We start from the raw sequence: 27,299 nt of genomic DNA, 5'->3' as shown, positions 1-27,299 counted from the left end.
GTAATATAATGTAATTTCTTCTGAGAATCTGCAGCATCAATTCTGGCACACAGAAAAACTACAGACACTTGTGGCAGAAAGGAAGGGAGGGAGGAAAGGAGTTAATTAGTTTATTTCCTGGAATTTATTTTGAAGAATAGAAACATCCAAATGTTTCACACTTGAAAAGTGAAGTAAAACTATTACACATTTTTTTAACTCCAAAGCTAAATCCAAGATAAATCATGTGATTATTCTGTTTTGAAAGATTTCATGACATGTTTATTACAAAATGTAACTCTTCTTTTTCCTAGAGCACTGATTGGTTTTTAATCATTAGTTACAGAGTAGAAAGCTTAGGAATCTGAGGACTTGAAACTACTGTTATGCCTCATTTCTACTGGGTGAGGATAAGTTGGTTTGAGATGATGTGGTAAAAAAACTGGGCACCATGATTTAGTCTCCAAGCATTAGTAACACACCCTTTTAGAAACCTGTCTACTGGACTAAGTGAAGAACACTTATTTGTCCGCATCTCCATACTTTGGGCTCAAAATAAAAATGCAGGCCGGGCGCGGTGGCTCAAGCCTGTAATCCCAGCACTTTGGGAGGCCGAGGCGGGTGGATCACGAGGTCAAGAGATCAAGACCATCCTGGTCAACATGGTGAAACCCCGTCTCTACTAATACAAAAAACTAGCTGGGCATGGTGGCGCGTGCCTGTAATCCCAGCTACTCAGGAGGCTGAGGCAGGAGAATTGCCTGAACCCAGGAGGCGGAGGTTGCAGTGAGCCGAGATCGCGCCATTGCACTCCAGCATGGGTAACGAGCGAAACTCCGTCTCAAAAAAAAAAAAAAAAAAAAAATGCAATGTAGGTCAGTCATCAAGGTTTGATTGTTACAGTCATTCTCACCTGCCATTCTTATTTATTAGTTAGTCGTGAGTAGCTTTCTCCAGGCCCTACGGATAACATGTAGACTTCTGACCCTGTAAGGCACCTTGGAGAAGGTCTATTTCTATATTAAAAGCCCCTGGAGCCATTTATTCTCACCTGCCATTCTTATTTGTTAGTTAGTAGTGAGTAGCTTTCTCCAGGCCCTACGGATAACATGTAGACTTCTGACCCTGTAAGGCACCTTGGAGAAGCCCTATTTCTGTATTTTGATCTAGACTTGAAAAACATAAAGCCCCTGGAGCCATTTGCCTAGAGACCCTTCACTGCCGAACTAGCACCTCCATTGGATTTCGTGGTCCTGCCTGGGATGGCAAGTTGACATCTGAGCACTAAAGTAGGAATCCAGGAAGAAAAGAGAATTCCTTCAATCCATGGATTTCCACTTCATCATGCTGTGTCTAGGAATGAGATGTCCATGAACATTTCTTACCCCCATTTGGCTTTATTGTTTATCCTTCGTGTACCTTGCCTGGGTGGTTTAAAGATTTTCCACTTGTGAAAATAAAAGCTAAATGTAAAACTGTATACCCGGTTGATATAATCAGTTATGTCAATTATGTCATATATCAATTATGTCAGATGGAATATATAAGTATATAAATGAAATGATTAAAGAAATACACCAAACTCTAACAAATGTTACCTCCAGGTGGTGCTAAAACTAAGTAACAATAACAGTTGTATTCTTGAAAACTTTATGCTTTTCAAGTTTTCTAATGTGACAATGGGTTTCTTTGAGAATAAGATAAAAAAGAAAATAGTATTAAACATCCATGTCAAATCATTTTAGTGAAGTAGGAGGAGATTCATATACTGGGATACTGGAACACACGCATAGCTAACGCATGATACAGATCTTCCGTGTGGGAAGGTTTCTAACCATGGCCCTTTCCAGATCCTGTTTTCTAAGAAGTTCATTATCAGCCTACAAGGGGCCCCAGCAACCAGGTTGCAAGGACTTTTGCTTTCACAGTTACCAGTAGTCAGAGAGCTCTGTGGGCTGAAGCCCAGCCTCTTGGGGATTTGGCCTCACATCCCTTGGGCTACCAGATGACCACAGGGCCTTTGTGGGCGTCCATGTGGAGTACAGGCTGAATCAAATCACAGTTGGTGATGACTGATCACCCTGTCTCAATTTAGACTAATAGCAGCAATTTCAGTAGCACTGCATGTAATTTATTTATAATCACCCTGTCTCAATTAAACTAATAGCAGCAATTTTGGTTGCACTGCATGTAACCAAGTATGTTTTGACAGGAAAATATATTGTCAGTGAAGGAGTGGTGAAGGGGAGGGAGAGGGGATGGGAGAAGACGGGAGAAAGGCGAGACAGTTCTACAGGATGCAAGTCCTGACATCAGCTGAAGTCTGCATGCAATCACTTTTCCTAAGTTCATAAGTTTTTTTATGTGGGTGTATTGAGAGGTATAATTTGTATGGGGGGTGGGTTTTGGGGTAACTACATACATGGAAAAGTCTTGAGTATACTTCTAGACTGAGATATTTATTCCATCATTTCCTAATATCATAGCTGAGGTTAAACCTCAGAAATGCTCTCTTTAGGCTAGTGAGAACACAGATTTTTTTTTTTTTTTCAGACAGAGTCTCTCTCTGTCTCCCAGGCTGAAGTGCAGTGGCGCGATCTCGGCTCACTGCAACCTCCGCCTCCTGGGTTCAGGGGATTCTCCTGCCTCAGCCTCCCAAGTAGCTGAGACTACAGGGGCATGCTGCCACACCTGGCTAATTTTTGTATTTTTAGTAGAGACAGGGATTCAACGTGTTAGCCAGGATGGTCTTGATCTCCTGACCTTGTGATCCGACCACCCTGGCCTCCCAAAGTGCTGGGATTACAGGAGTGAGCCACCGTGCCCGGCCAAGAACACAGATTTTAAAGTCAGAAAGGCTTTGTTGGACTACTGATTCATTCATTCACTAGAAGCATGGCCTAGGGATGGCCAATTTATCTCTCAGAGCCTTAGTTTCCTCCCCAGTAAAATGAGAATGTCAGTCCTACCTGCTTCACAGTGTTGTATAGTTTAAGTCAGGTAATGTTGGCAGCACATTAAGTAAAATTCTGAGCACATTGTAGGCACTCAAAGAATGACACATTTGTGCAAAATGGCAGGAAATCCAAAGACAAAGGGGTCTGGCTAAGAACATAAAAAGGATATACTCTGGAATGGGTCAGTGATCCCCACTACTCACCTGGGCCTTTAAAACCAACATCTACAGAATTCTTACCTTGCTATGTATATTTCAGCTAGGCCAATAACAAGAGGCTTTTTGCATTTTCCATAATGTTTCAAGACAACTGGGGGCAGGATGGAACACAGAAGACCAAAGATTCAAACTGGCATGTATTAAGTAACTGCCATTCCCATACTATAGACACTGGCCAAGGAGGACTTGCAGACAGTAGACCAGGGGAGTCAAATCCCTTTGCTCACCCTACAATTGGCCAAGAAGCCTATTCTGGAAAAATTTATGTACCTAGTTGCCCAAGCTCATAAGCTAATCATTATTGTTTTACTCCCCTCTTCTCTCTTCCTTCACATCCAGTAATCAATTTCTGCCCATTCTACCATTCAAACATCTGAGTCTGTCCTTCCTACTTCATTCTCACTACTGCACCTGCATTTGACCACCACCATTTCTTGCCTGACTATTGTAGCTGCTGTTTAAGTGGCCTCTCACCCTCTCCACTTCAGTCCAAGTTAGATTTATAAAGCGCAAGTCTGGTGAGGCCGCTCACCTCCTCAAAAACCCTTCAGTGGCTTCTCATTACTATTAGACTATAGTCCAAAATGCTTGGCACAGTCCACAAGGCTTTGCATGATCCAGCTCTGTCTATGTGTCCAGTCCTGTCCTGATCCACTCTGGCTTTCCTATGATGCTCCAGATTGCACTGGTCTTACTTTAATTCTTTAAACACACCACGCTCTTTTTCGTATCAAGGCCTTCACACGTCCTTTACCCGCTAAGTGGGCTCCTCTTCCCCATTCTTTTAGACCAATAAGTTACTACCTGTTCTTTCTGGATTTCTCCAAAGTTTATTTGTTTCCCTCGATAATATGCTCCCTCAGCATGCTGCATGTCTCTCTTTTCAGATGGTTATCACATGTGTTAATAATGGTTAAACTCAGGAAACTGTCTTACTTATCACTGGATTTTCAGTGCATAGCACATTCAGCATACCCCCCAGTAGAAGCTGTTAAAAAATTAGCAAAACCTAGGAGAAAGGGCAAAAAAATTACTCTGTGCCTTTTAAATATCATATAAGATCATTGTCTAACAAGCTCACTCTGTTATATGTCAAAGGGACATATATGTACTACTTATAAAGTTACAACCACTTCAGAGTAGATGCTGGCTTTTTAGAAGACCGATAAGTTGCAAAATATTCATTTGATGATCAAACTGTAAGTTGCTTCTGTATAGTAGAAAGGATAAGACACATGATCATGGCCATATTGCCTTGCAGAGCATTAATCACTTGTGCATCCATCTTTGTGATCTTATTCTAGCATTCAGTTTTCCAATGACCACATATGCTTTGGTCTCTTGTATCTTTTCTGCACTATCTTTGTCATCTTGCTGCTTCCCTCATTAATGAGTTAAATGGAACCTCGACAGGTGTTCACTATATACCTGTATGACCGTTATGTTTTTAACTTTTTGCAAATTATGCTTTGATAGAGCAACTTAGTAAGAATGCAACAAATCTTTGATGACTCAACTAGCTGACTCACTCTTAGAATAAACTCTGACAGGGCCCTCCGGTGGAGAACATTAGGTGAGCAAAAGGAAAAGAAAAAGAGAAAAGTATTGAAAAATACAGTCTTGTTCTTGGGCAATTTGCTGGGGAATAGGAAAACTTGATGTTCATACATTAAAAGATTAAAAAGCAGTTTCGGACCAGGCACGGTGGCTCACGCCTGTAATCCCAGCACTTTGGGAGGCCGAAGCGAGTGGATCACCTGAGGTCAGGGATTCGAGACCAGCCTGGCCAACCCGTCTCTACTAAAAATACAAAAATTAGCCAGGTGTGGTGGCACATGCCTGTAATCCCAGCTACTTGGGAGGCTGAGGCAGGAGAATCACTTGAACCCAGGAGGTGGAGGTTGCAGTGAGCCAAGATCATGCCATTGCACTCCAGCCTGGGTGACAAGAGTGAAACTCCATCTCAAAAGAAAAAAAAAAAAAGCAGTTTCAAAGACTTGGATTAAGAAGTAGAAATACACACAGAAGGACAGTTGTGTTGGCTGATATTTTCTTCACTAAGAAGCCCTCTCTGTTGCAGATCTGTAGCCTAGACTCTAGTGTGGGTACCAAGTAAATAGGAATAGGTAGCTCTGGAGTTGGGGTCTGTGTGGCAGAGGCTGCTGGTGCTTCCCAAGATCTGTCCTCTGTCCTTTGCTCAGACAACATTGCTAAAGTATCTTCCCCATCTCCTTTGCAGTTAGTAGTGGCCATGTGACTGAGCTCTACTCAATGGCATTTGATTGAAGGGATGTGAGTCATCTCCAGACATGGCCGATGAAAACCTCCCAGAAGCAATTCTCACTCTCTCTTCTCCCATCCCCTGGCAGAATGAGTGGGCTCCAAGGAGTTGGAGGAGGGTACAGCCATTGGAGGAAGGAGCTTTGCTTCCAAAAGACCACGTGGAGCAGTTTCCTTACTGACCCACACTGGAGGTGAACTTGTATTGGGTTAGCCACGGAGATCTTGGGGTTGCTTGCTGAGTAGTTAGACTGCTCTGGTTGCTAGAGGGCTCGACTCAGACCTTTCTCTTTCTAGAAGTCCTCCCTAACCATTCCAGTCCACAGTGACCTTATCATTTAGTGACCTAAATGACAGCACATGCTATCCAACTCATGAAACCCTGCATTTATGCACTTTTTGAGTTATTTTTTAACTAATTATTATTTAAACTGTATTCCATGGAAAACTACCTCTCAAGATAATGTTGCTAGGTATTTCATTAAAAAGAGTTCCATGGGTAAATTAATTTAAGGAAACATTACATTGAATGGGTTTCATTTTTGCAGGAATTTCCAAAACTTCTAATGAGATAATGGAATTTGTAGAGTTAAAGTTACAGAATACAGAGCTTCTCTCTTTGATCATGGGATTTTTTTTTCATAAACTACAGTTTGGGAAACACGCATATGACCCTTTCACTTGCATATATATATCTTGTGTCTCTCATGAGGTACAAATCATGAAGAAGTAAATTTATTGTGATCTGATACTGTGCACTCAAAGTATAAAACACAATGTGATAGTGACCATCTCTGAGAGGACAACAGAGAAACAGTGTAAAAAACTTAAGTCTGGGTGAGAGACAGGAGGAAGGCTTTAGGGAGGCAAGATATATGGGTTGGACCTTAGATGAACAGAGGTTTTTCAGTGGGGAAAGAACAGGTGGGTTGACAAGAAAAAACATCTCAGGTAAAGGGAACAATGTGCACAGAAAGGGGAGTAAATTTTGGCAATGGAAATTAAATAGAAGCAGTTGGATTCTGCCTGCCAAATTTACACTTGCTATTCCAGCTCCTTCCTGCACTGCTTTGAGAAGAATCAATACCCCTTCTCCCTCTACTGTACAACTGCAGGCCCCTGGAGAGCAAGGATCATGTCTTATTTGTCACTTCAACCCCCTTTCGTTTATATGACCTGAGACATAGTTCATGTACAGGTGAGGCTACACAGCCCTCTGAGATTTCTTATCTGAAAATGGGATGTACAGCCCTCATGGTGGTGATAATATTTAAATTAAAAAATGAATGCCAAGCATTTAACATTGTGCCTGGCACACAGCCCATGCTCTAGAAACATTAGCTCCTAATATCATTAGCTAAATAAAAGCTTGCGGAAAAAAGAAAGCAAGGTGGGAAAGGGGAAAGGAGTGAGACGAGAGGCTCACAGGGACATCTAGCTCTCCCGTTTCATTTTCCCACTTAGCTAAAACTGAAAGGCAGAGGTCCCTTTCCCTCTATTTTGGAAACAATCCTTCCTTTACTTCATTTTTCAAAGTCTGAAGAGAGATGTTGGGTCAAACAGCCATGCGTACCGCCAAGGGCTGGGTTCAGGGACAAAGATCACACGGGATGCAACGGGACAAAGGGAACAGAGGGTTCTTTGGAGAAGAACAGCCCCTGCCTGCACCACTCCTTGTGCTGGTGTCTGTTTGCAGCCACACACGGAGGCCAGGCCTGTGGGCCCTGGGGTCCCTGGGAAAGCACGCTGGAGGGTATGTTTTGTCCTTGGCCTGTGTCCCTGGGATCTAACGAGAAACCAAAGGAACAGAGAGAGCCTGGTGCCTCCTCTTCGGGGGCCTGTGTACCTGATATATTCTATTTTTACAATAAAATTAATAACATTGAGAGGCCAGGGAGCCAAAGATGTGGCTTTTAGAGACCAATTAATTCCAGAGAGTTTTAAAGCAGTGCCAGCTGCTTTGGAGGGGACATGAGGATACAGGGAGAAAAATGTCCATCTCGTTGCACTAGTGTCTCCCACTGCCCCAAATGAGAAGGGAGTGAGACCACTGGGAAGAATGCCGGGTTGGGACAGGAAGACAGGAGTTTGGTAAGAGGAGAATAATGCCCTACTGGGCAGACCCCTTGGATGGGATCAGAGCTGAACAGACAGCTTTTCTGAGAACAAGCATCTTTGGAGATGCTTTCCTGACAGAGTTGATGGCTGAGAGGTCCCCCCAAGAAAGCTGTTGAAGGGGTACACAGCGCAGAGTCCCACCTGGAGTGACCTTGGCACCCTAGGGCTCCTGGGAGTAGGCTACGTGGCATATGGAAGGATGGAGTGGGGGTCAAAAGTCCCTGCATTTACCTTTAGTTTTGGGGGAGAGAGAGTATTTAAGCAATATATACTAGATATATAGTATATACTAAGTAATATATTATGTAATACTGAGTATATATTACATAATATATACTTCATTTTCCTCCTCATGTTCTTCTGTGTTTTCAAGAAGATAGACATACATATATATGTCTCTCTCTCTCTCTCATATATATGTATGTCTATCTGCTTGAAAACACAGAAGAACATGAGGAGGAAAATGAAGTACATATTACTTTCTCTCTCTCTCTCTCTCTCTCTCTCTCTCTCGATACATCCATATATATAGATATATGTAGATCTATCTATCTATATATAGAGAGATATATGTGAATCTATCTATATATAGAGAGAGAGAGAACGAGAGAGAAAGGAGGAAGGATGGAGACATACCCAAATATTAATATGGATTTATTGATTATTTCAGAATAATATGATAATAGGTGATTTTTTTTTCTGTTTTGAAGTCTGGGAGATGGGAGGAAATTCACCTTTGTTTCTGTTTGTATGTACTTTCTTATTATTTAACAAATGCAGAATAGTCCAGAGAGAAAAATAGAAAAAACTGAAATTAGGTTTGATCTTCATTTTCCTCCGCATGCTCTTCTGTGTTTTCAAGCCCACTATAACAGGTTTTACGATTTGAATCAGAAGCATTAATCATTCATATTTCAAAAGGCCAGCATGTCCTTATAGCTTGCCTTTGGTCTCTGGAAAAGAGCCTGGATTTCTGCCACTAGCCAGGCCTTTGTCTTCAGGCACCATGAGTTCTCAGGATTCATAGTCTAGCATGGGGCCTTAAAAAGTCATCTAGGCTCCTCGGGGCTCACTACTTCTGTAAGATGGAAACATCTTCTTTGCCTCCTGCAAAGGGCCCTTGTGAACATTCTTTGCTGATTGTAAAGACTCACATAGATGTGAAGAGAAAACAGACTCCCGTGGAAGTGTGGACGCTTTCTCTGAGTTCTGCTAAACCCTTACTGATATAAATGGCTGCAAGTCATTTAAAGATGAAGGAGCCATTTGCCTGGCAGGGAATAAAGGGCAGGCAACGGGATGATGGTTCTTCCCACAGATGGAGGCCGTGAGAACTCGCCCTGAGCCACCGCAGCCTGGGCTATTCCTCCCCAGCCCCTCTGCCCCAGAGTAGAGGGAACAATGAAATTCCCCCCACCCCAGTCTTCTACTCAAAAACCATTAAAGGGCCTGCCCCTGTGGCTGCAAGACACAGGCCCAGTCCATGTTCCTCTTTGTGGTCCACCAGACCTTTTACAATCTGATCCCAACCCACTGCCCAAGATCCATCTCTCATTCTCATACTTAATGCACCAACCAGTCATTCCCACAATATTGTGGATGCTTCCAGGACTCTGGGTATTCTCATACACTGTTCTGTCAGCCATAAGCCCTCTCCGTTCCTTAACTGACCAGGTGCTAAGATCCAGTTTCAATGTCGCCACTCCCCGCTGCCCCCTGCAGTTGGCAGAGTTGTTAGCACAGGTTGCTGTTTACCGAGCACTGGATGTAAACCTCCATAGATGTATGCAGGCAGAAACAGCGATGATTTGCATGGGTGTGTGTGTTTCAGCATACATAGATCTAGTATACAGAGATAATAGTTTCTGGACAGTGATTTATATTTGCTCCTACAATAATAATGGCCATGATAATGATGATGACAATGTCTTGTTAATTTTTTTCCAGCCCTCGTGTAAATAGGAACACAGTAAGTGTATGTTGAACAAGTGATCAAGCACATTGCTCCAAGTGAGGGAGGTAGGAGGAGGGGAGGGGAGTGGAGGAGAAGCACTGACAGAATCTCATTCTACGTGCTGCGAACTCACAGGGTGGTCTGCATCCAGTTCTGCTCCGTAGCTGAGAATCTGATTGGCAAATCTGTCCAGCTCTTGAATGGTTCTTGGGAACCAGGGCACTGCAACACAGAGAAGGCAAAGTCCTGAGTGCAGAGTGACACGGCCAAAGGCCTCGCTGAGATCAGCAGTGGGGATCCCGGTCAGTGGTGATGGCAGGTGGGCTTCCAGATAACCCTCAAATTACTATTATTCAAAAGTTAAACTCAGTTTCCTTAGAAACCCATTTTAAAACCCATTCCCAAACACATTCTCTTTCCTGGAGATTTTCTCTGAATTATCTCAAAACTCATCTCCCTCCCACCCATCATGGTAGTTTTCTTTGATGGTTTTCATTAGCAGCAGATTTTTTATTTTATTTTATTTTTTGCTCTGTTGCAGACTGGAGTATATTGGCACATGATCTTGGCTCACTGTGACCTCTGCCTCCTGGGTTCAAGTGACTCTCCTGCCTTAGCCTCTTGAGTAGCTGGGATGACAGAAGTGTGCCACCATGCCTGGTTAATTTTTGTAGTTTTTTTTGGTAGAGACAGAGTTTCACTATGTTGGTCAGGCTTGTCTTGAACTCCTGAACTCAGGTGACCCGCCCCATGCCCCTTGGGCTCCCAAAGTGCTAGGATTACAGGCATGTGCCACTGTGTCAGGCCATTAGCAGCAGAATACATACAGTCCCCAAATATAAATTATAGAAAACCAGACTGTTCTCATGTAAACAAGTTCATGAGACCCCATCTTCCCATTATGCATTTCCCTCCCAAAGGCCCCAGGCACTGCAGCAAAATCTTTCTATCACAAAGCCAGTTAGAAAGCTACTGTTGAAGCAGAGTGAATGGAGTCAGGTAGTTGGGATGTGAAGATGCCTCACGGCACCTAAAGGATTTCAGATTCGCTTCTGAGGCAGCATAGAGGGGAAGGGGTCGGGCTTGAGTGGGGTGGACTACAACACCCAGGTCCTACAGAGAGAGCGGCCCAGGAAGGGCAAGTGGCAGCACCAACGTCCTTGTGGCTTACAGGATACAAGACATCATGGGTGAAATTGTCCCAGGAATGAACAGAGACAAGGACATTTTCGACTGTAAGTTCCATGAGGGCAGAAACCAGGGGTACTCTGTTGTACCAGGCATAAAGAGAAAAAGAAGGGAGGAAGGAAAAGGGAAGGGAGTAAGGGAAGGGGGAAAGAAAAGTCATCTTAAAAGTCATGGGCTCACCCTGGTATGTTAACATTTAAGGTGTTAATAGCAGTAACCACCATCCAGAGTGCCTGCTCTGGTATAGCTGCTATTTCTGAAGTACCTCCATGATAAGGAAGGCATTATAACCCCTCTTGTGTGGATAAGAAACTGAGGCTCTAAAAGCCAACTCTAAAAGCTGGTCACATCAGGAGTAAGAAAGTGGTAGATTCAACAAGAATCCACAGAGCCAAAATAGACATGCTGGGAACCTTGAAGTGAGCTCAAGGCTTCCAGGCCTGAAATGAGGTCGAGGGGAAGATGCTGGACTTCCAATCAGCATCTGGTCTGGCTTAGAATACAGGCTCCATCTACATGTTTATCGTCTCTGTGTCTCAGTCACTCCTCCATCAAATGGGAATAAAACAACTGTAGGAAGAACAGCAAACGTGTTTTTGAAGCCTTCCCATGTGCCAGGCACTGTGAGTACCATTTCAGCTTCAGTAGTTCCTGGAATCTGAGGATTGTTGTGGGCAGTGAATGAGAAACAGGCAAAGGGCACTGCTCAGTGTCTGGCACATGAAAGGTGACTTTCCATCTGACACCCGTTATTCATGGTTCTGACCTGCTTAGATGGAGAAGGAAAGAGCATGCGTGCCATCTAGTGGCCAGCCTTCGGAAATGCCATCCATGGTCTAAACAGGAACCTCAGGAGGAGCAGCAGCTGCATTCCAGCAAAACAAGGAGAGCTGATTCCAGCAGTTCATAAAGGTCCATTTATAGCCTTGTTTCTGCAGAGCTGAGGAGCCTAGGCTCTCTACCACCCATGTTAGCAATACAAGCTAACACTGAATGCTGTTTTAAATATTTTACCTGGGAGGTGGATACTATTAATATTCCCATTTTAAAGACAAGGACACTGAGGTACAGAGAGGTTTAGTGCAAACCCAAATACACACACTGCTAGGAGACAGTGGAATCAGGATTCAAATGCAGGTTCAGCTGACTCTCTGGCCTCTGGTCTTGATCGCCAATCCATCCTGCCACTCATGGGAAGGTGGCAGAGCATATTGGTGAGGATGGCTGGCTCTGGAGCCAGATTTCCTGTCCAGAGGTTTCCATGCCCCTAAGCCCGGCCCTCTTTTCCACATTGGCTCCTTATGGTTAGCAAGGACAGAAGCAGATGCTGTAGTCATCATTCCAGGTAACGCTTCCATCGTACTGGCTGTCTGTCAGACACTGCCCTAAACATTTCACATATGCTACCCCCTTCGATTTTGCAACAATCCTTTGAGGTAGGTATTATTATTATCCCATTTGACAGATGAAGAAATTGAGGAACAATGAGGACAAGTCTCTTGATAGACCTCCCTGGTCCCAACTGCTGAGACTTTGGAGTCTCAGATGACTCAACACCATGCTCTGCTGACTTGCTGAAGAACCTGGCTTCCTGCCTTGTCCGCTACACTCCTCTGCAAGCTCTCCTTCCTCTGTAAGTCCAGCATTTGCACTGCACACTGAACCTCTGTTGTCAGTGCCAGAAATGGGGACTGTTTCCTACCCAGGTTTGCAAGGGCTTGAGAAAGGAATCAGCACTTCAGTCATCCAGGGCTCAGGATCTTCTGAGAGACCTTTCTTGTTTCTCCAGAACATTGCCACTGAGAGGTTTCAATGAATGAATCCCACCTGGACAAGAGGGCCTGTCCCTCTCCTCTGTGTTCAGGACCACGGATAACCCCATCCCCTCACTGGGGAGGTATCCTGTCTCCATTCATTCATTATCTCTCTTTTGCCTGGGAATCATTCATAATTCTGGCAGTCGCGGCTGCCCCAGAAATAAGGCAGGCCAGTCCTTTCTTGCTGCACCGCTTCTTACTTAGGGGACCCTTAGAATCACCAAAGGAGATTCCACAAATATGTACTGAGCACCTCCTGCATACCAAGCACAAAGCAGTGGGGGTGCATACAAGGGAGTCTCCACTCTTGTGGTGCTTACATTCTGGGGAAACACAAAATAAGCAATAAATAAATGTAAATACACGACAATATCAGGAATTTCTTGAAGAAGAAGAATAAAGAAGGACAAGAAAATAGGAAGTGACGGGGATGCTCTATTTTTAAAATTATTTTTTAAATATTCCATCTTTATTGTGGTATAATTGAACAATAAAATTTGTATATATTTTTATAATATAAAATTACAATTGTATAAAATTGCATTAAAATTATATAATTTATATATATTTACAATTATATTTGTATATATTGCATATATTTTATTTATTTATTTGAGACAGAGTCTCACTCTGTCACCCAGGCTGGAGTGCAATGGCACAGTCTTAGCTCACTGCAACCTCTGCCTCTCAGGTTCAAGTGATTCTCCTGCCTCAGAGTAGCTGGGATTACAGGTGCGTGCCACCACACCCAGCTAATTTTTGTATTTTTAGTAAAGACGAGGTTTCACCATGTTGACCAGGCTGGTCTCAAACTCCTGACCTCATGATCTGCCCTCCTCGGCCTCCCAAAGTGCTGGGATTACAGATGTAAGCCACTGTGCCCGGCCTATTGCATATATTTTATATAAAACTTATATATATTTATAATTGTAAAAGTATAAATACAATGTAATTAATACATGCATACATCGTGGTTACCATGATCAAGTTAATAAACATATTCATCACCTCATGTAGTTGTCATTTTTCCTGTGTGGGGTGGAGGGGACAAAGACACTTCAGACCTCTCTGAGCAAATTTCAAGTACACAGGAAAGTGTGATTAACAACAGTCACCATGCCGTATATTTGATCCCCAGCACTTGCTCACCTTATAAGCTTTGCACCCTTGACCATCTCCCAATTTCTCTCATCGCCCTACCTGCTGGCAACCAACGTTCTACTCTCTGCTTCTACGATTTCAAGGTTTTTTTAATGGATTTAGGTGATATCGTGCAGTATTTGTCATTCTGTGTCTGGCTTATTTCACTTGGCATAATGCCCTTAGGGTTCACCCATGTTGTCCCAACTGACAAGATGTCCTTTTTTATGGCTGAATAACATATTCCATTGTGTGTGTGTGTGTGTGTGTGTGTGTGTCGGGGGGGTTATCACGTTTTCTTCATTCATCCACCTGTTGATGGACATGTGGGTAGTTTCCCTTGGCTGTTGCTAATAATACTGCAATGAACAAGGGGTGTAGATATCTCTTTGACATATTGCTTTCATTTCCTTTGGATATATACTCAGATGTGAGATTTCTGGAAAGTATGGTAGTTACATTTTAATTTTTTTTGAGGAACTTCCATGCTGTTTTCCATAATGGCTGTGCCAACTTACATCCCCACTAGGAAAGTACAAGGGTTCCTCCTTCTCCACACCCCTGCCAACACTTATCTCTTGTCTTTTTGATGTTAAAGACAACATGCTATTTACTGAGACATCCTATGCCTCTAGACCCCAGAGGAAAGGCCCTGGGACTTGACATTGCCTTGCCATGGCTCAATAGAATCTGGGATAGTCAGGATCTGTCCCTAGTCCAGAGTTGGTTTTCTGTTTGTGTCATGAATAGCCAGTCCAGCAATGGTTGAGAGTCCTGTAACAGCCAGACAGCCCAGGTTTGAATTTCATCTCTGCACTTACTATCTATGAGCCAAGAAAAAGTTATGAAATCTCTCTGTGCCTCACTCTTCCTATCTTTGAAATGGTGATAATAGTAGTACGACAAACTATTGCTTTATAAGAACAACATGATGTTAAATGAGTTAACATGCATGATTTATCATAAATAATACTGACACATAGTAGATAGTATTACTGTTCAGCTGTGAGTTACATGATGTGTGTGTATGTATATATACACATACACATATGTATTATATATAATTATATATAACTTTTTATATTATATATAAAATATTTTGTATTATATATAAAAATATTCTATATTATAAATATTTTATATTTATAAAAATAAAACATTTTATAACATTAATATTATATTAAAATTTTTACATTTATGTGTTAATATATATTATTATATAATAATATATTAAAATATATAATATATATATAATTTTATATAGAGAGAGAGTTTTTCTTTTCTTTTTTTTTTTTTTTGAGACGGAGTTTTCGCTCTTGTTACCCAGGCTGGAGGGCAATGGCTCGATCTCGGCTCACCGCAACCTCCGCCTCCTGGGTTCAGGCAATTCTCCTGCCTCAGCCTCCTGAGTAGCTGGGATTACAGGCACGTGCCATGGTGCCCAGCTAATTTTTTTTTGTATTTTTAGTAGAGACAGGGTTTCACCATGTTGACCAGGATGGTCTCGATCTCCTGACCTCGTGATCCACCCACCTCGGCCTCCCAAAGTGCTGGGATTACAGGCTTGAGCCACCACGCCCAGCCTAGAGAGAGTTTTTCTACTCCATCCTACAGCAGAGAACAGAGTGGAAAGTTTTCCAGCAAGGCTGGAAAATCTGCCGCTTATTTTGTTGTGTAACTGGCAAGTGTTTTATCCCCTGGAGCCTTATTTTCCTTATCCACAAAATAAATTAAATTGTTCTTTCCATGTGATTGGATGAATTAAATGCTGCAGCAATATGACACATCTTAGCACAGTGGCCCATAATAAGTGCTTTATCAGTGTTAACTGTTAGTGTGACAAAGATTTTAATGATGACAATTAAAGGAGGAGGAGGGGAAGAAGAGGAGGGAGAAGGAAAGAACAGAGATTGGGATCAAGAAGCTGGTTTTCTGTCCAGCTTTGATATTAAGAGGTTTCCAATCTTGGGCTTCAGTGTCCTCTCTGTAACATGCGGGTGTTAGATTAATCTGCTGCTGCAAACCCTTTTGAGTTTCATATTCTGGGACTTGTGGGATCCTGTGAGGGCTGAAACTGCCCAGAGGATACTTGAAAAGTCAGTTCCACTTCAATCAATGGGTCAACCTCGTTTATTTTCAGAAGTACCGTTACTACATTTGTTCAGCTCCCAAATGCACTGCCTCATTTCCCTTTCTCCACCAACGAGAGAAACAACCTTCTTCCCCACAGACCGAAGCCCGTGGGCACCGCCTTGACTCGGGGCTGTGAGAGCTGGCTGACACCCAGTGAACGCCAGAGGGCAGCAGAAGCAGCGTATTACCAGTTTAGGGTGACTTTTTTTTTTTTTCCTTTCTCCAAAGGGAACCTCTTATTGGGCCACCTGGCTTCATTCAGTCCCCTTGGTCGGGGGAAAGACAAAACAAAATAAAAACAAAAACTTTGAAGAACTTGAAAACTTGCCAAGACTCAGAAGATTCAAGTCTTTGCAAAAAGGAGACGAAGATCAAAACAGTTCGTCACATTGCAGACCTCTGAGCTCAGCACCTTCTCGCAGGGGCTGTGAGTGATCCTGAGGTAGCACTGCGAGGCTGCAGGGAGCTCACCTGAGTCCAGGGGCCTTTGGTGGCTCTGGGACCCCATCATCTTCAAAAAAGGCCCAAAACACAGCCAGGCTGGAGAAGTGGCAAAGACTGGAGACTCATGATATACACTTTGGAGCCAGACTGCTGAGCTCCAATCTCAACTTCAGAACTTTGGAACTTTGTACAAATTGCTCAATCTCTCTGTTCCCCAGTTTCCCATTTACGAAATAGGTACAATAATAGTGCGTCCTTCAGAGGGTTGATGGGAGGATTCAAATGAGCTCATGTACAAAGAGTGCTTAGAACGATGACTGGCACACAGCAAGCACTTATAAGTATCTGGTAGTGGTATTATCATTCTAGAAGGGCAAGTGAGAAAGGGTGAGAAGGCCTGGTGCTCAATTCCTCCATGCAGCAGCCCAGCCCCACCTTTGATCCATTCCCTCATTTGAAGTTAACGCCCTTGGATGCAGCCTATGTGTCTTCTGGGGTAGGAGGAAGACCCAGGTCAGTCCTGACCATTAAGAGAAATTCACCAGCTGTCCAGTTGGAAAGCAGGGACAAAGCCTGAGGAACGAGACCAGGAAGACACACCTGGGTGCTGGGTGTTGGGGATGAAGGGTTGATCCCTGATGTGGCTCTCTTCCCAGCTTGCAGAGGTGTGAAGCAGGCAGTGTGAGGACCTCAGGAGAGACCACAGAGGACCCCCGACAAACTCAGTGCTGAGCCTTGACACATGTACTGACTCTTTACATTGTGCAAAGAGTATGCACACCTCGGGTTTGAAGCCAGCAAGTTTGAGTTCAAGTGTCATCTTTCCCACCCACACAACATGGGAGTCTGAGCAAGCTGCTTAATTTCTGAGTCTCTGGCTTTGCATCTGTGAAATGGAAAAGGTGCTGAGCCCTTGCCTGCCTCCTTGTTTGGGGTGGGAAGAAACTGACCCACAACAGGTGCATTTGTGACATCAGTCCTTGCACCTGAACTTCATAATAAACTCCAGAGCGGCTTGTCTGACTAAGAGGCCACTAGAGGGAGAGCCTGTCCCTGCTTGTGTCTCTAACCTCTGCCCCTGGGCTCTTCTGATTTTTCCCAGGCATAAAGGTATGGCGACCCTTTTTCCTCTAAAGTTACATTTTCTTGAGAGCTTATTATGCACCAGATACTGTGCTAAGTGCTTTACTTTAATCATCTCCTTTAATTCTCAAAACAGTCCTAGGCCGTAGATATTATTGCTGCTCAACTAATAAGCAAATAGGCTCAAATAGATGAAGTGACTTGCTCAAAATCACGAGCTAGTTGAGCTGAAAGAATTCTGCAGCCAATGGACTTCACCAAAAAGCGCTGCTGGGTTTAGAAAAAATGTGTGGTGGTGGTGAAGGGTGCTTTTAAATTTTAGATTCCTTTTCTCCCATCTTGAGGAAAGGAGGTGTGACAAACTAAAGGAAGACTCTAAAGGTGCTTGAAGAAGCTCCCTAGGGCAGCCTTGGATCCACCCCATCCTAAGCATCCTTGGATTTAGGGATAGTCACTTTTTAACCTAAGTTCTCCTTCACATACCCCTTATTTTCTTTAGTGAAGGCTGCAGGTCCCTTCCCCCTACCCGGTCTCTCTCACAAAGCTGGAAATAGAGACTGACCCCAGCGACCCAGGCCTCCGTTTTGAAAAGTTAAATCAGATTAGTTCATTAATGGCCTTGCCAAATACCTCGGTTGGTGGGCTGGCCTCTGTGAGCCCCTCCACAGCCTCTCCAGCGGGCGGCTGGGCTCCGTGGTTAATAAATGACTTGGGCAGGCTGGGGCAACAGAGGCCCTCTGTGGAGCGGAGGCACGGGGGTGGGGGGCAGATCATTAATAAATATTGATTTGGCTCCAAAGGAAGCAGCCCGCTGGAGAGCTGGCCCCGGACACCCACGTAGTGGTCCCATTAAGTCGGGGTCAACTGCTCAGCCAGAACGCCAAAAGGCGGCTGGCTCAGGAGCGCCACTGAGCAAAAGGCCCCCCAGGCCTGGCTGGAGCCTGCTTCCTGGCCAGTGGGTCAGAGCAGGCTCATTCAATTTACAGCAGTTCAAGGTGCAGCCTGAGTCAATCTTACCCGCTCCCTCCTCCCGAGGTTCACCAGCCCCAGAGGTTAGCTGGCAAGGCACCCAGGCTTGCCTCCAGCCTGTCTCAGGGAGAGCAATAAATCCTGGTTTCTTGGGTCTGAAATAGAAGGCTGTTTTCACCACCCCCTCCCAGGCTCCCGGATGTCTCCTCCGAGGCAATGGCCTCCAGTCCCTGTGCGCTGATCTCAACAGCTCCCAAAAAGGAAGAAGAGACAGCTTGCCAATATCCCGCAGGAAGAAGACTTTTGAGGGTTTTATGTTTCTCTTTTAAGTAGCTTCTACTTTCTTTCTGGAGAAGGAATGCTCTTCAGGAAGCTATTGGCAAGAATGATGAGCCAAAGGCTGGCTGATGGTGCCCAGCTATTACCCTCTGCCTCCTGGAAACAGCAGTGGTCAGAAGTCAGGAGTGGTGGTTTTAGGGCAAAGCATCTGTTCTCGCTGTTCACATGGAAAATTAAGAATCCTGGAACCAGATGAATAAAAGGGATCTCACACATGAAGCAAAGAGTGAAACTGTGCTTAATGAAGAGAGTGAGTGAATAGATATGAGTGAAGTTATGAATAAATAAAATAATAACCTGTAGGGATATTTATCCCAACCACCCACCTAAATTGGAACTACCCACCCAATATCCTTTTTAAGATGTTATGTATCTCATAAACATTATCCATTGGCAGGTTGGCCCCTATATCCCCAGATATCCAGTCCGTCTTCTGAGAGCTCACAATTGCATGAGATCTGGTTCCTGTTACTTACAACTCTACTTACGGTCACCCGACATTGGGTCAAACACAAGACATCTCTAGCCTTCTTCAGGTATTGTTTATCTCACTCCAGCAGCACCTCTTTGGCCCCGCTCCCTTTCTTCTCATCAACTGAACCCACGACTGGGCTCAGTGCCTCAGTGCGCCTCCTAAGACTACTCCTGAGGCAGGTTACTTTCTCTATCACTACCATGTATTTTGCCACAATGTATTATGTAGCCACAACCTACTAGATTATAAAATGCATGGGTCTAGGTACCATGTCTGTCTTTTTCACTATTGTATCCTATGTGTGGCTGACACCGAGTGAGCACTCAATCGATGTCGGTGACATAAATGATTGACTGAATTAGGAGAGAGATGTGAATGAGAGAGGAAGTTGGCAAAGCTGTGCTGTTTGAGAAGGAGGAGTAAGAGAAGGATGAAAATCCCAATAGTCAAGATTTTTCAAAAGTAAGGGCCACATAATTTATAAAATGCTAAGGAAAGAGAGAATTCCTGGGGGATAATTGTGTCAAATGCTATAAAAATGTCAAAGAGGATGAAGAAAAAGAAGATGCTATTGGTTTTGAGTATTGTCAGAATGGTACAAAAGAAAGGAAGAAGAGAAGAAAGGAAGGAAGAAGGAAGCAAGGAGGAAAGAGGATGGTGGAAGTAGGGAAGGGAAGAGGAAAAAAGAAGGGAAGGAGAAAGAAAAGCTGAATGAAAAGGTGACCTTCTATCTCGTTTGCCAGCGCCACGTTCAATATAGCACAAAGTCAAGTGGATGATATTAAGCTCAAAACATAATATCTGGAAATGAGAGATCATTCACAGGGCCCCTCATTCCAATCCCACATATGAAGTTGCCTCCGTGGCTGCTAGGTAAGCCCTGGCTTCAATGAGGTGGTGGCTGCCAGCAACTCCTTATATAGTCTGATTGTCTATGTCCATGAAGCTGGTGGTGACACGTGACCTGTTGTTGGCTGGGGCTATAGATCATAGAAAGCTCTCCCTACTGAAGCTTAAGGATGTCTAAGATCAAGGGCCTATTCAACTCAAGCAAGTTCAACTTGATCCTTCAGGCACCCTAACGCACAGGGTATTCCACATAATCCCCTCCATGAACCACAGGAATTGGGAAAGCGGGTCTTCGCCACACTTCACAGATGAAGGAGAAGGGGTCATCTATCTGGAAGGGTGTCAGATGGAATTCAAACCTAGCTAGTAGTGTACAAAAATGGAGACCTGAATCCTGGCTCTTGACTCTAAATTCATGGCTCCTACTGTGTCAGGACAATACTCCCTCAATCCAGCATGATGGCAAAGTGACATTCAGTTACAATCATTCCATATCTTCTTCCTTCTTCAATTGAGACAACGCACCTGTCATACGAGGAAATGTATTCCCAGTCTCATTTTTTCTAACTTTCACAGTCTTTTGGACTGACCCAAATAGCATTTCATGGTTGCCTTTGTTTATCAAAGTTTAGGAATTTGGGGAGTTTGGACTTGCTCAACCCTAGGATTCATTGTGTATCCTTATGAGAGACTTAAGGATAAGTTTACATGTAACATTTTGCATGGGCCATACATGCAAGACACTTTATGCAGATTATATCGTATAATCCACACAACCACATTGACACCTGGATTCTTCATTTTGCAGGTGAGAGAAGTGAGGCCTAAAGAGGGAAAGCAACTTGGCCAAACAGCTACAGCCCAGGAACTGAACTGGAGCAATGAAGACTACAAAATCCATGCAACCTTTTAACTATAGCTTTCTGACTTGTTTTCTAATATTAAAAACAAGAATAACACTGTGTTAGCTTTAACTGTCTGAGTTGGTTGTTGCAAGGCTTAAATGAGACAACCTAATGGGAAAGAATTTGGAAAACACTGAATTTGGCATACTAGTGAGGGATTCCTCTTAGAATGAGAGGCTCCTTATAATTTTTTAATCTTCCTGAGCTTGAAGCCCTGTGACCTGGCAAACAAGATGGGCTGCAGAAATAGCACTGGCACAGGATTTTCCTTTACCAACGAAGAGAGCCGCCTGTGACCGAGTGCAGGGAGCAGACAGTCTACCAACGATATGAAGAGACTCTGCTTCCTGCTCCTGGGTTGGTGTCACCTACCGCTCAATGAGCCTACCGCTGAATGAGCTGATCCTCTCAGCTGGGGTCTGCTTGTCTCAGTTAGACAGTCTGTTGAAACTAGTCACTTTCCCAGCTGCCAGGACTTAGTGCTACATCAGCGCATCCAGCAAGCATACAGGTAAAGACTGAAAAAGGCAGCCAATCCTGTGTGTTTTTCCAAACACTCAGATACTTGGTCTCCTGCAGACGCAGAGCCACATACATCTACCGCTGTGAAAGGCACACACGGAATGCATAAAGTGAAATGCCCAGGAGGAGGTTTAGAGCTGAGAAGAGGGCAGTGGGGAGGTGGAGACAGAGAAGCAAAGCAGAGAAAAAGAAAGGAAAGAAAAGCACAGGTGGTGGGAGTGGGGAAAACTCCAACCATATTGATTCCCTTCCAGCCCTAAGCAGCCTCCTCTAAAAATTCTCAACTCTTTGGGAACTATAGCCCTTTTGAAAAATCTTGTCTCCCAAAAAATATGCATGCACACCTGTGTATTACATTGCCCACAATCCCAGGAACTTTTCAGAGCCCTCTAAGAAATCCTATCCTCCCTCCAGCCCCAATTGGTCTGAAATGTCAGCTTTACTCAGCACTGTTCTTCGGTCAGCAATGTTGTAGCGGAAAAAAATCAAGAAGGCAAAGAGAGGCAACAAGAGAGAAGGAATAACTTACTGATGTTGCTTTTGTCTTCTCACAGTAATCACAAGTGTCCCCAGGCAAGATAGACAGGTAGATGATAGACAGATAGATGGATGGATGGATGGATAAATAGATCAATAGACAGACAGACAGACAGGCACATAGATCTTCCTGCTTTCCACAGACACAGAACCTGCAAAAACCAAATTGTTCTAGCAATTTGGACTCACTTTTCTTCCCCACCAGGACCCTTATAATCACCATAAATTAAACAAAATCCAATAAATGTTTATCTTCTCTTGGAAAATAACTCCAAACATTTTTCTCAAAAGGTGATGTTTGTATACCTCTCTCTACCCAAGACTTTCATCTGTCTGCTTCTCCTGGCTGCAATCTGTCTCCATGTAGGAATTTTCTAGCCCCCAGTAAATGTAATGTCATGCAGTCGACTTAAAGGGAAAGGTAAAAGGATTAGTAGATTGATCGATGAAAGATATTAATGCTCTTTCATGTTGGGCTGAAGAAGGATTTGAGGTCATCAGGAAAGAGGGTAGCAGGAGAATAGACCTCAAGTATTCAAAAGACTCTCTGGATTAAAATCCTATTAAACTCACATCAGCTTCTCCAGGAGGCATTTGAGAAGGTTGGGGTTTCTTTGCGATGTCACCGTAATTAACCGTCTCTTAAGCTGTTTTGGGTGGGGAACTTAAGCAATTAAGAAACTGAAAACTTTTATTTTCTATCACTCACATGGCTTTTTGAATGGTTTAAAAACTAGAGTGGAAAGTGGTTTAGCTTAATTGATTTGAGGGGTTCAGATCTCCTACTTGAACCTGCTGTCAGACTTGCCTCCAAGATCTGAGCCCCTCAATAAAAAGGGCATTTTGTCCGCAGAAAGAATCAAAGGTTCAGATCTACTACAATGCTTTTCTTCCTCTGACTGTTCTCCCACTGAGTCCTACAGAAACAGCAACTTTGCAAAGGAATGGTTGCTCCCCCTAAAAAGACCTGTTTCTTGACCCAGACCCCACTTTACAGAAACTACCACAGAAACCCAAAGAGTGTTTCTTGGCAGATGCCAGGTCATGGCACGTCTGCATCAGCTGTCTCATTACAGGTAAGTTAAGGTCAGGTGGGGGCAGCCGCTATGGGATTGGGTGACCAACCATCTGAAGAAGTAAGAGTCACAAAACGCAAGTTGTTTCAGAGGGTTGGTCTTAGCCAGTTTTTCTTCCCTAGGAAAAATATCATCCCACTTCAAATATCAACAACCTTGCCATTTTGAACAAGGAATTAAGAAGCCTCACTAGGGAATTGAACCTGTACTACCTCCAGGCTCCAATAAGCCCAATTTTTACACAATGCCTCTATGTAAAAACATTAGCTTTTTAGTCTGGGCAGGGTGGCTCACACCTGTAATCCCAGCACTTTGGGAGGCCAAGGTGGGCAGATCACCTGAGGTCAGGAGTTTGAGACCAGCCTGGCCAACATGGTGAAACCCCATCTCTACTAAAAATATAAAAATTAGCTGGGTGTAGTGGCATGCATCTGTAGTCCCAGCTACTCAGGGAGGCTGAGGCAGGAGAATCACTTGAATCCAGGAGGCAGAGGTTACACTGAGCAGAGATCGTGCCACTACACTCCAGCCTGGGCGACAGAGTGAGACTCTGTCTCAAAAAAAAAAATTAGCTTTTTTACTTTGATACTTCCTGGATCCTCAGAGCTAAACACAAGTGGAGAACAGGCCGAATTGCACCAACCCTGTCTCCATCACAGCACCTGTCCCTCTATTCTACTTACCTGGGTGTCTCATTTCCTTTACCAGGCTATAAGCTTCTTAAGAACAAGCAGTTTGACCCTTTCTCTCCTAGTACTGTACCCAGCACAGAGATGCACTCAACACACCCTTGCCCAGGACCCCCAGAATCCACTGTTTGCCTTGAGGCAAGTCACAGCCTCTGTTTTCACAATGAAAAATGAAGGGGTCTGTAGGGCCGCATGACCTCTCAGGTCATTTTACAGTTGCCAGACTCTCTGAAAAAGTAGTTGTGGTAACAGCCTGCATTTTGGTCATTCTTGTGTTCATGCCAGTGTTTATAATAATGCTGATGACGATAATGTTAAGAATAGAGAATATCTTTAATTCCTTAAACATGCTCTGTTCTGTTCCCAGTGCTTCATTTGTGTGATTTCACAAATCCTATAAGGCAGAAGCTCTTGTGACTCCTCTTTGATACACTGAGAGACTGCAAGGATCAATGATTTGCTCAAAGTCACACCAAGTGTGGTCACCATGGTTCCTGAATCTGAGCTCCTAACTCCCCCTCTATATCCCTGCTAAGAAACTCCTTCCCGAGCCTCCAGTTCAGGCTGCTGGCTCTCCAGCTGGTTTACTACATCTTCCCCGGCTCTTCCAGGGGCTGGCTGCCTGCCTGTCAAGTGCTTTGATTTCCTCCCCCATGGCCCCAGCTGGCCCAGCCTCCACCTGCTCCAACCAGAGGCAGAATTGCCCCAGGATCTGGCAGGTCCTTTGTCCAGAGGGTCTGCAGCTCCTGTTGAGAGCAGGTGGCCGGAAAAATGCAAAGAGGGCAGTCATTGGGGAAGCAGCTTGGGAGGCTGAAGGGGAAAGAAGGCAGATAGGGCTGACCCAGGGAAGAATTCCAAGTGCCTGCCCTCCAGGGTCCTAAGCCCATCTGCATGGCTGTCCACTCTCTGCAAGGGCAGAACACTGGGGTGGGCTTTCCTTGCCTTGGTTATACCCAGGAGACTAAGGCAGAGACGAGTCTCCTAGAAAGGCCATGGAGCTACCTTTTAATAAATGTTTCAGTGACCTGTTTTACAGGTTGGGTGTTGTTTCATTTAAAGCATCTCTGCCTATTAAGATGCTTCTTTCAGCTATGGTGCTTGAACTCCTCTTGACCCAAAGTCTTTCTAAGTGTTTTGGAAAGAAACTTGATTTTATAAGTAGGAAAAAAAATAATTTTTTTAGAAACCTTCAGCTCAACAATAACATTTTCAGGTATTTACTCAAATCAGTTGAAAATTTATCTTCACACAGAAACCTGCACATAAATGTTTATTCACAGCTTTATTCATAATCACCAAAAATTGGAAGCAACCAAGATGTCCCTCAATAGGTGAATGAATAAACAAACTGTGGTACATCCTGACAATGGAATATTATTCAGCAACAAAAAGAAATGAGCTATTAAGTCACAAAAAGACATGGAGGAACTATAAATATGTATTGCTAAATGGAGGAGGCCAGTCTGAAAGGGCTACATACTGTATGATTTCAACTATGTGACATTCTTAAGAAAGCAAAACTATGGAGCTACTAAAAAGATCAGTGGTTGCTGGAGGAAGTGTGTAAGGAAGAAGGAATGGATAGTTAGGGCACAGGGCATTTTTAGGGCAGTGAAACTATTTTGTATGGCATTGAAATGCTAGATACATGACATGATGCATTTGTCAAAACCAGTGACAAAGTAAAACATAAAGCATGATCCTGAATGTAAACTATGGACTTCAGTTAGTGATAATATATCGGTATTGGTTCACCAATTTTAAAAAGAAAAAAATACCACACTAATGCAAGATGTTAATAGGAGAAACTGAGGTGGGGATGAAAGACCTGGGAACTCTCTGTGCTTTCTGTGCAATTTTTCTGTAAGCCTAATACTGCTCTTTTTAAAAAGTCTATTAAAACATGGTTCATCTGAATATGCTTTGGGTCCTAAAAAGCAGTCACCTTGCTCCTCTGTATTGCTTTCAGGCTAATCATAATCATAATAACAATCACATGCTATCAATTTTCCGGCCTTATAATGCACCAGGGCACTGTTCTAAGCACTGCTTATACATGATTTTATTTAATTCTCACAAATGCCTTATGAAAAGTTGAGGTCAGGACAGTTAAAGCAACGTGTCAGGGGTCTCAAAGTCGGTATGTGGAAGAAGTAGGGCTTGAACCACAGTCTATTCAACTTCAAGCCCACACTTAGAATTCCTACACTCTATCACTCTCTTCTCCTCCAGAGGATGGGTAGCATTTCCCTATGTAAAAAACGGGACAATGCAAGTTTGACAATTCCTATATTGGTCATTCATTAGGAAATATTTGCAGAGCACCTGTGTACCAAGCATTATGCTAAACTCTGAGGACAGAAATGTAAGTAAGACAGTCACCTGCTCACAAGGAGCTCGTATGAGTAGAAGAGACAGATAAGAAGATGGAAAGGGACAATGTAAGCCCTAGGAACAAGGAGCCAGGCATTCCCAGCTCCGGAATTGTCATGTTATTAAAAGGACTTAGGGAGATCTCTCTGGCTGGAACGGAGATATTCAAAAATCCATTCAACCATCGTGTTGATTTTTGTATATGGTAAAAGGTAGGGATCCAGTTTCAATCTTCTGCATATGGCTTTTGAGTTATCCCAGCAGCATTTATTGAATAGAAAGTCCTTTCCCCATTGCTTATTTTCATTGGTTTTGTTGAAACTTAAGATACTACTTATTGGGTATTATGCTGATTGCTTGGGTGACAAAATTATCTGTACACCAAATCCCCATAACACACTATTTACCCATGTAACAAACCTATACATACACCCCTTGAATTTAAGATAAACATCAAAAGAAAAAAAAATGAGAAAAAAAATAAAACTTAAAAGTTTATAAAGAAAAAATTAGCTATCTTTAGGAAGGAAAAAAAGAACTAATATTCGTTATATGTCTAAAATATACCAGGCACTTGTCTAGGTCCCCAATCTATGTCCACTCATTTACTCCTCCAGTCATTATTTCCAACACATATATATTATTTTACTTCCATAAAATGATAGCAATATATATATTAAATATACGTATATTTAAATATTGCTAGTATTTTATGAAGATAGTGTGGAGTTACTTATGTTGCAGAATTTCTCTACGTCTCACCTGTGTCTTTCTTCTTATCTCGTGAAAGCTCGTGGACAGTGGCACCAATGTCTTGCCTCAAGATCTTGATGATGTTTGCCAGAGCAGGCAGGCTACGTTTATCCAAATGGGTGAAAAATTCGTACTCGTCTTTCTTTAAACGAGAAGGTCTGGATTCAATGTGGGTCAGGTTTATATCATTCTCCTAGAAGAGAGAATGGGGAGAGTGAGGGGACAGTCACTGGAAATAACACAGGCCAAAGATGCAGAACTCGAACAAGAAAACCTAGCACAACAAAATGGAGAATTCAAGTATAGAATTATTTTCATAAGAATGGAAAAAAGTCCTTAAATTTGCAAAATTTGTTTACCTTTTCTTCTTTAAAGTCAAGCATTAAGTGGCAGGAGGGGGGAAGTTAGTTCAAATGTCACAATTTAATCACATGAAAATCGGCTAAAGGCCTAGAATTGCCACTGTAAGATTTTGGTTTGGTTAAAATATCTAGGACAGTG

At 43.3% G+C, this 27,299-nt stretch overlaps 1 protein-coding gene across 1 annotated transcript in view; it reads right to left on the bottom strand.

Annotated features, from left to right (window-relative positions):
- The window catches only part of PAH (phenylalanine hydroxylase), a 73,215-nt gene that overhangs the window by 25,601 nt on the left and 20,315 nt on the right, over nucleotides 1-27,299 (bottom strand). The window contains exons 3-4 of the mRNA XM_012469218.2: nucleotides 26,808-26,991; nucleotides 9,640-9,728 (exon numbers count right to left, since the gene is read on the bottom strand). Of these exons, the coding sequence (XP_012324641.2) occupies nucleotides 9,640-9,728; nucleotides 26,808-26,991 (273 nt within the window). The remainder of the gene's footprint in view (nucleotides 1-9,639; nucleotides 9,729-26,807; nucleotides 26,992-27,299) is intronic.

This window comes from Aotus nancymaae, unplaced genomic scaffold (assembly GCF_030222135.1).
Source record: "Aotus nancymaae isolate 86718 unplaced genomic scaffold, 86718_ANA_hifiasm-v0.15.2.pri h1tg000021l, whole genome shotgun sequence".
Taxonomy (NCBI): domain Eukaryota; kingdom Metazoa; phylum Chordata; class Mammalia; order Primates; family Aotidae; genus Aotus; species Aotus nancymaae.
The sequence above is the reverse complement of the archived record's forward strand: the minus strand, read 5'-3'. Positions and strand labels throughout refer to the sequence as shown.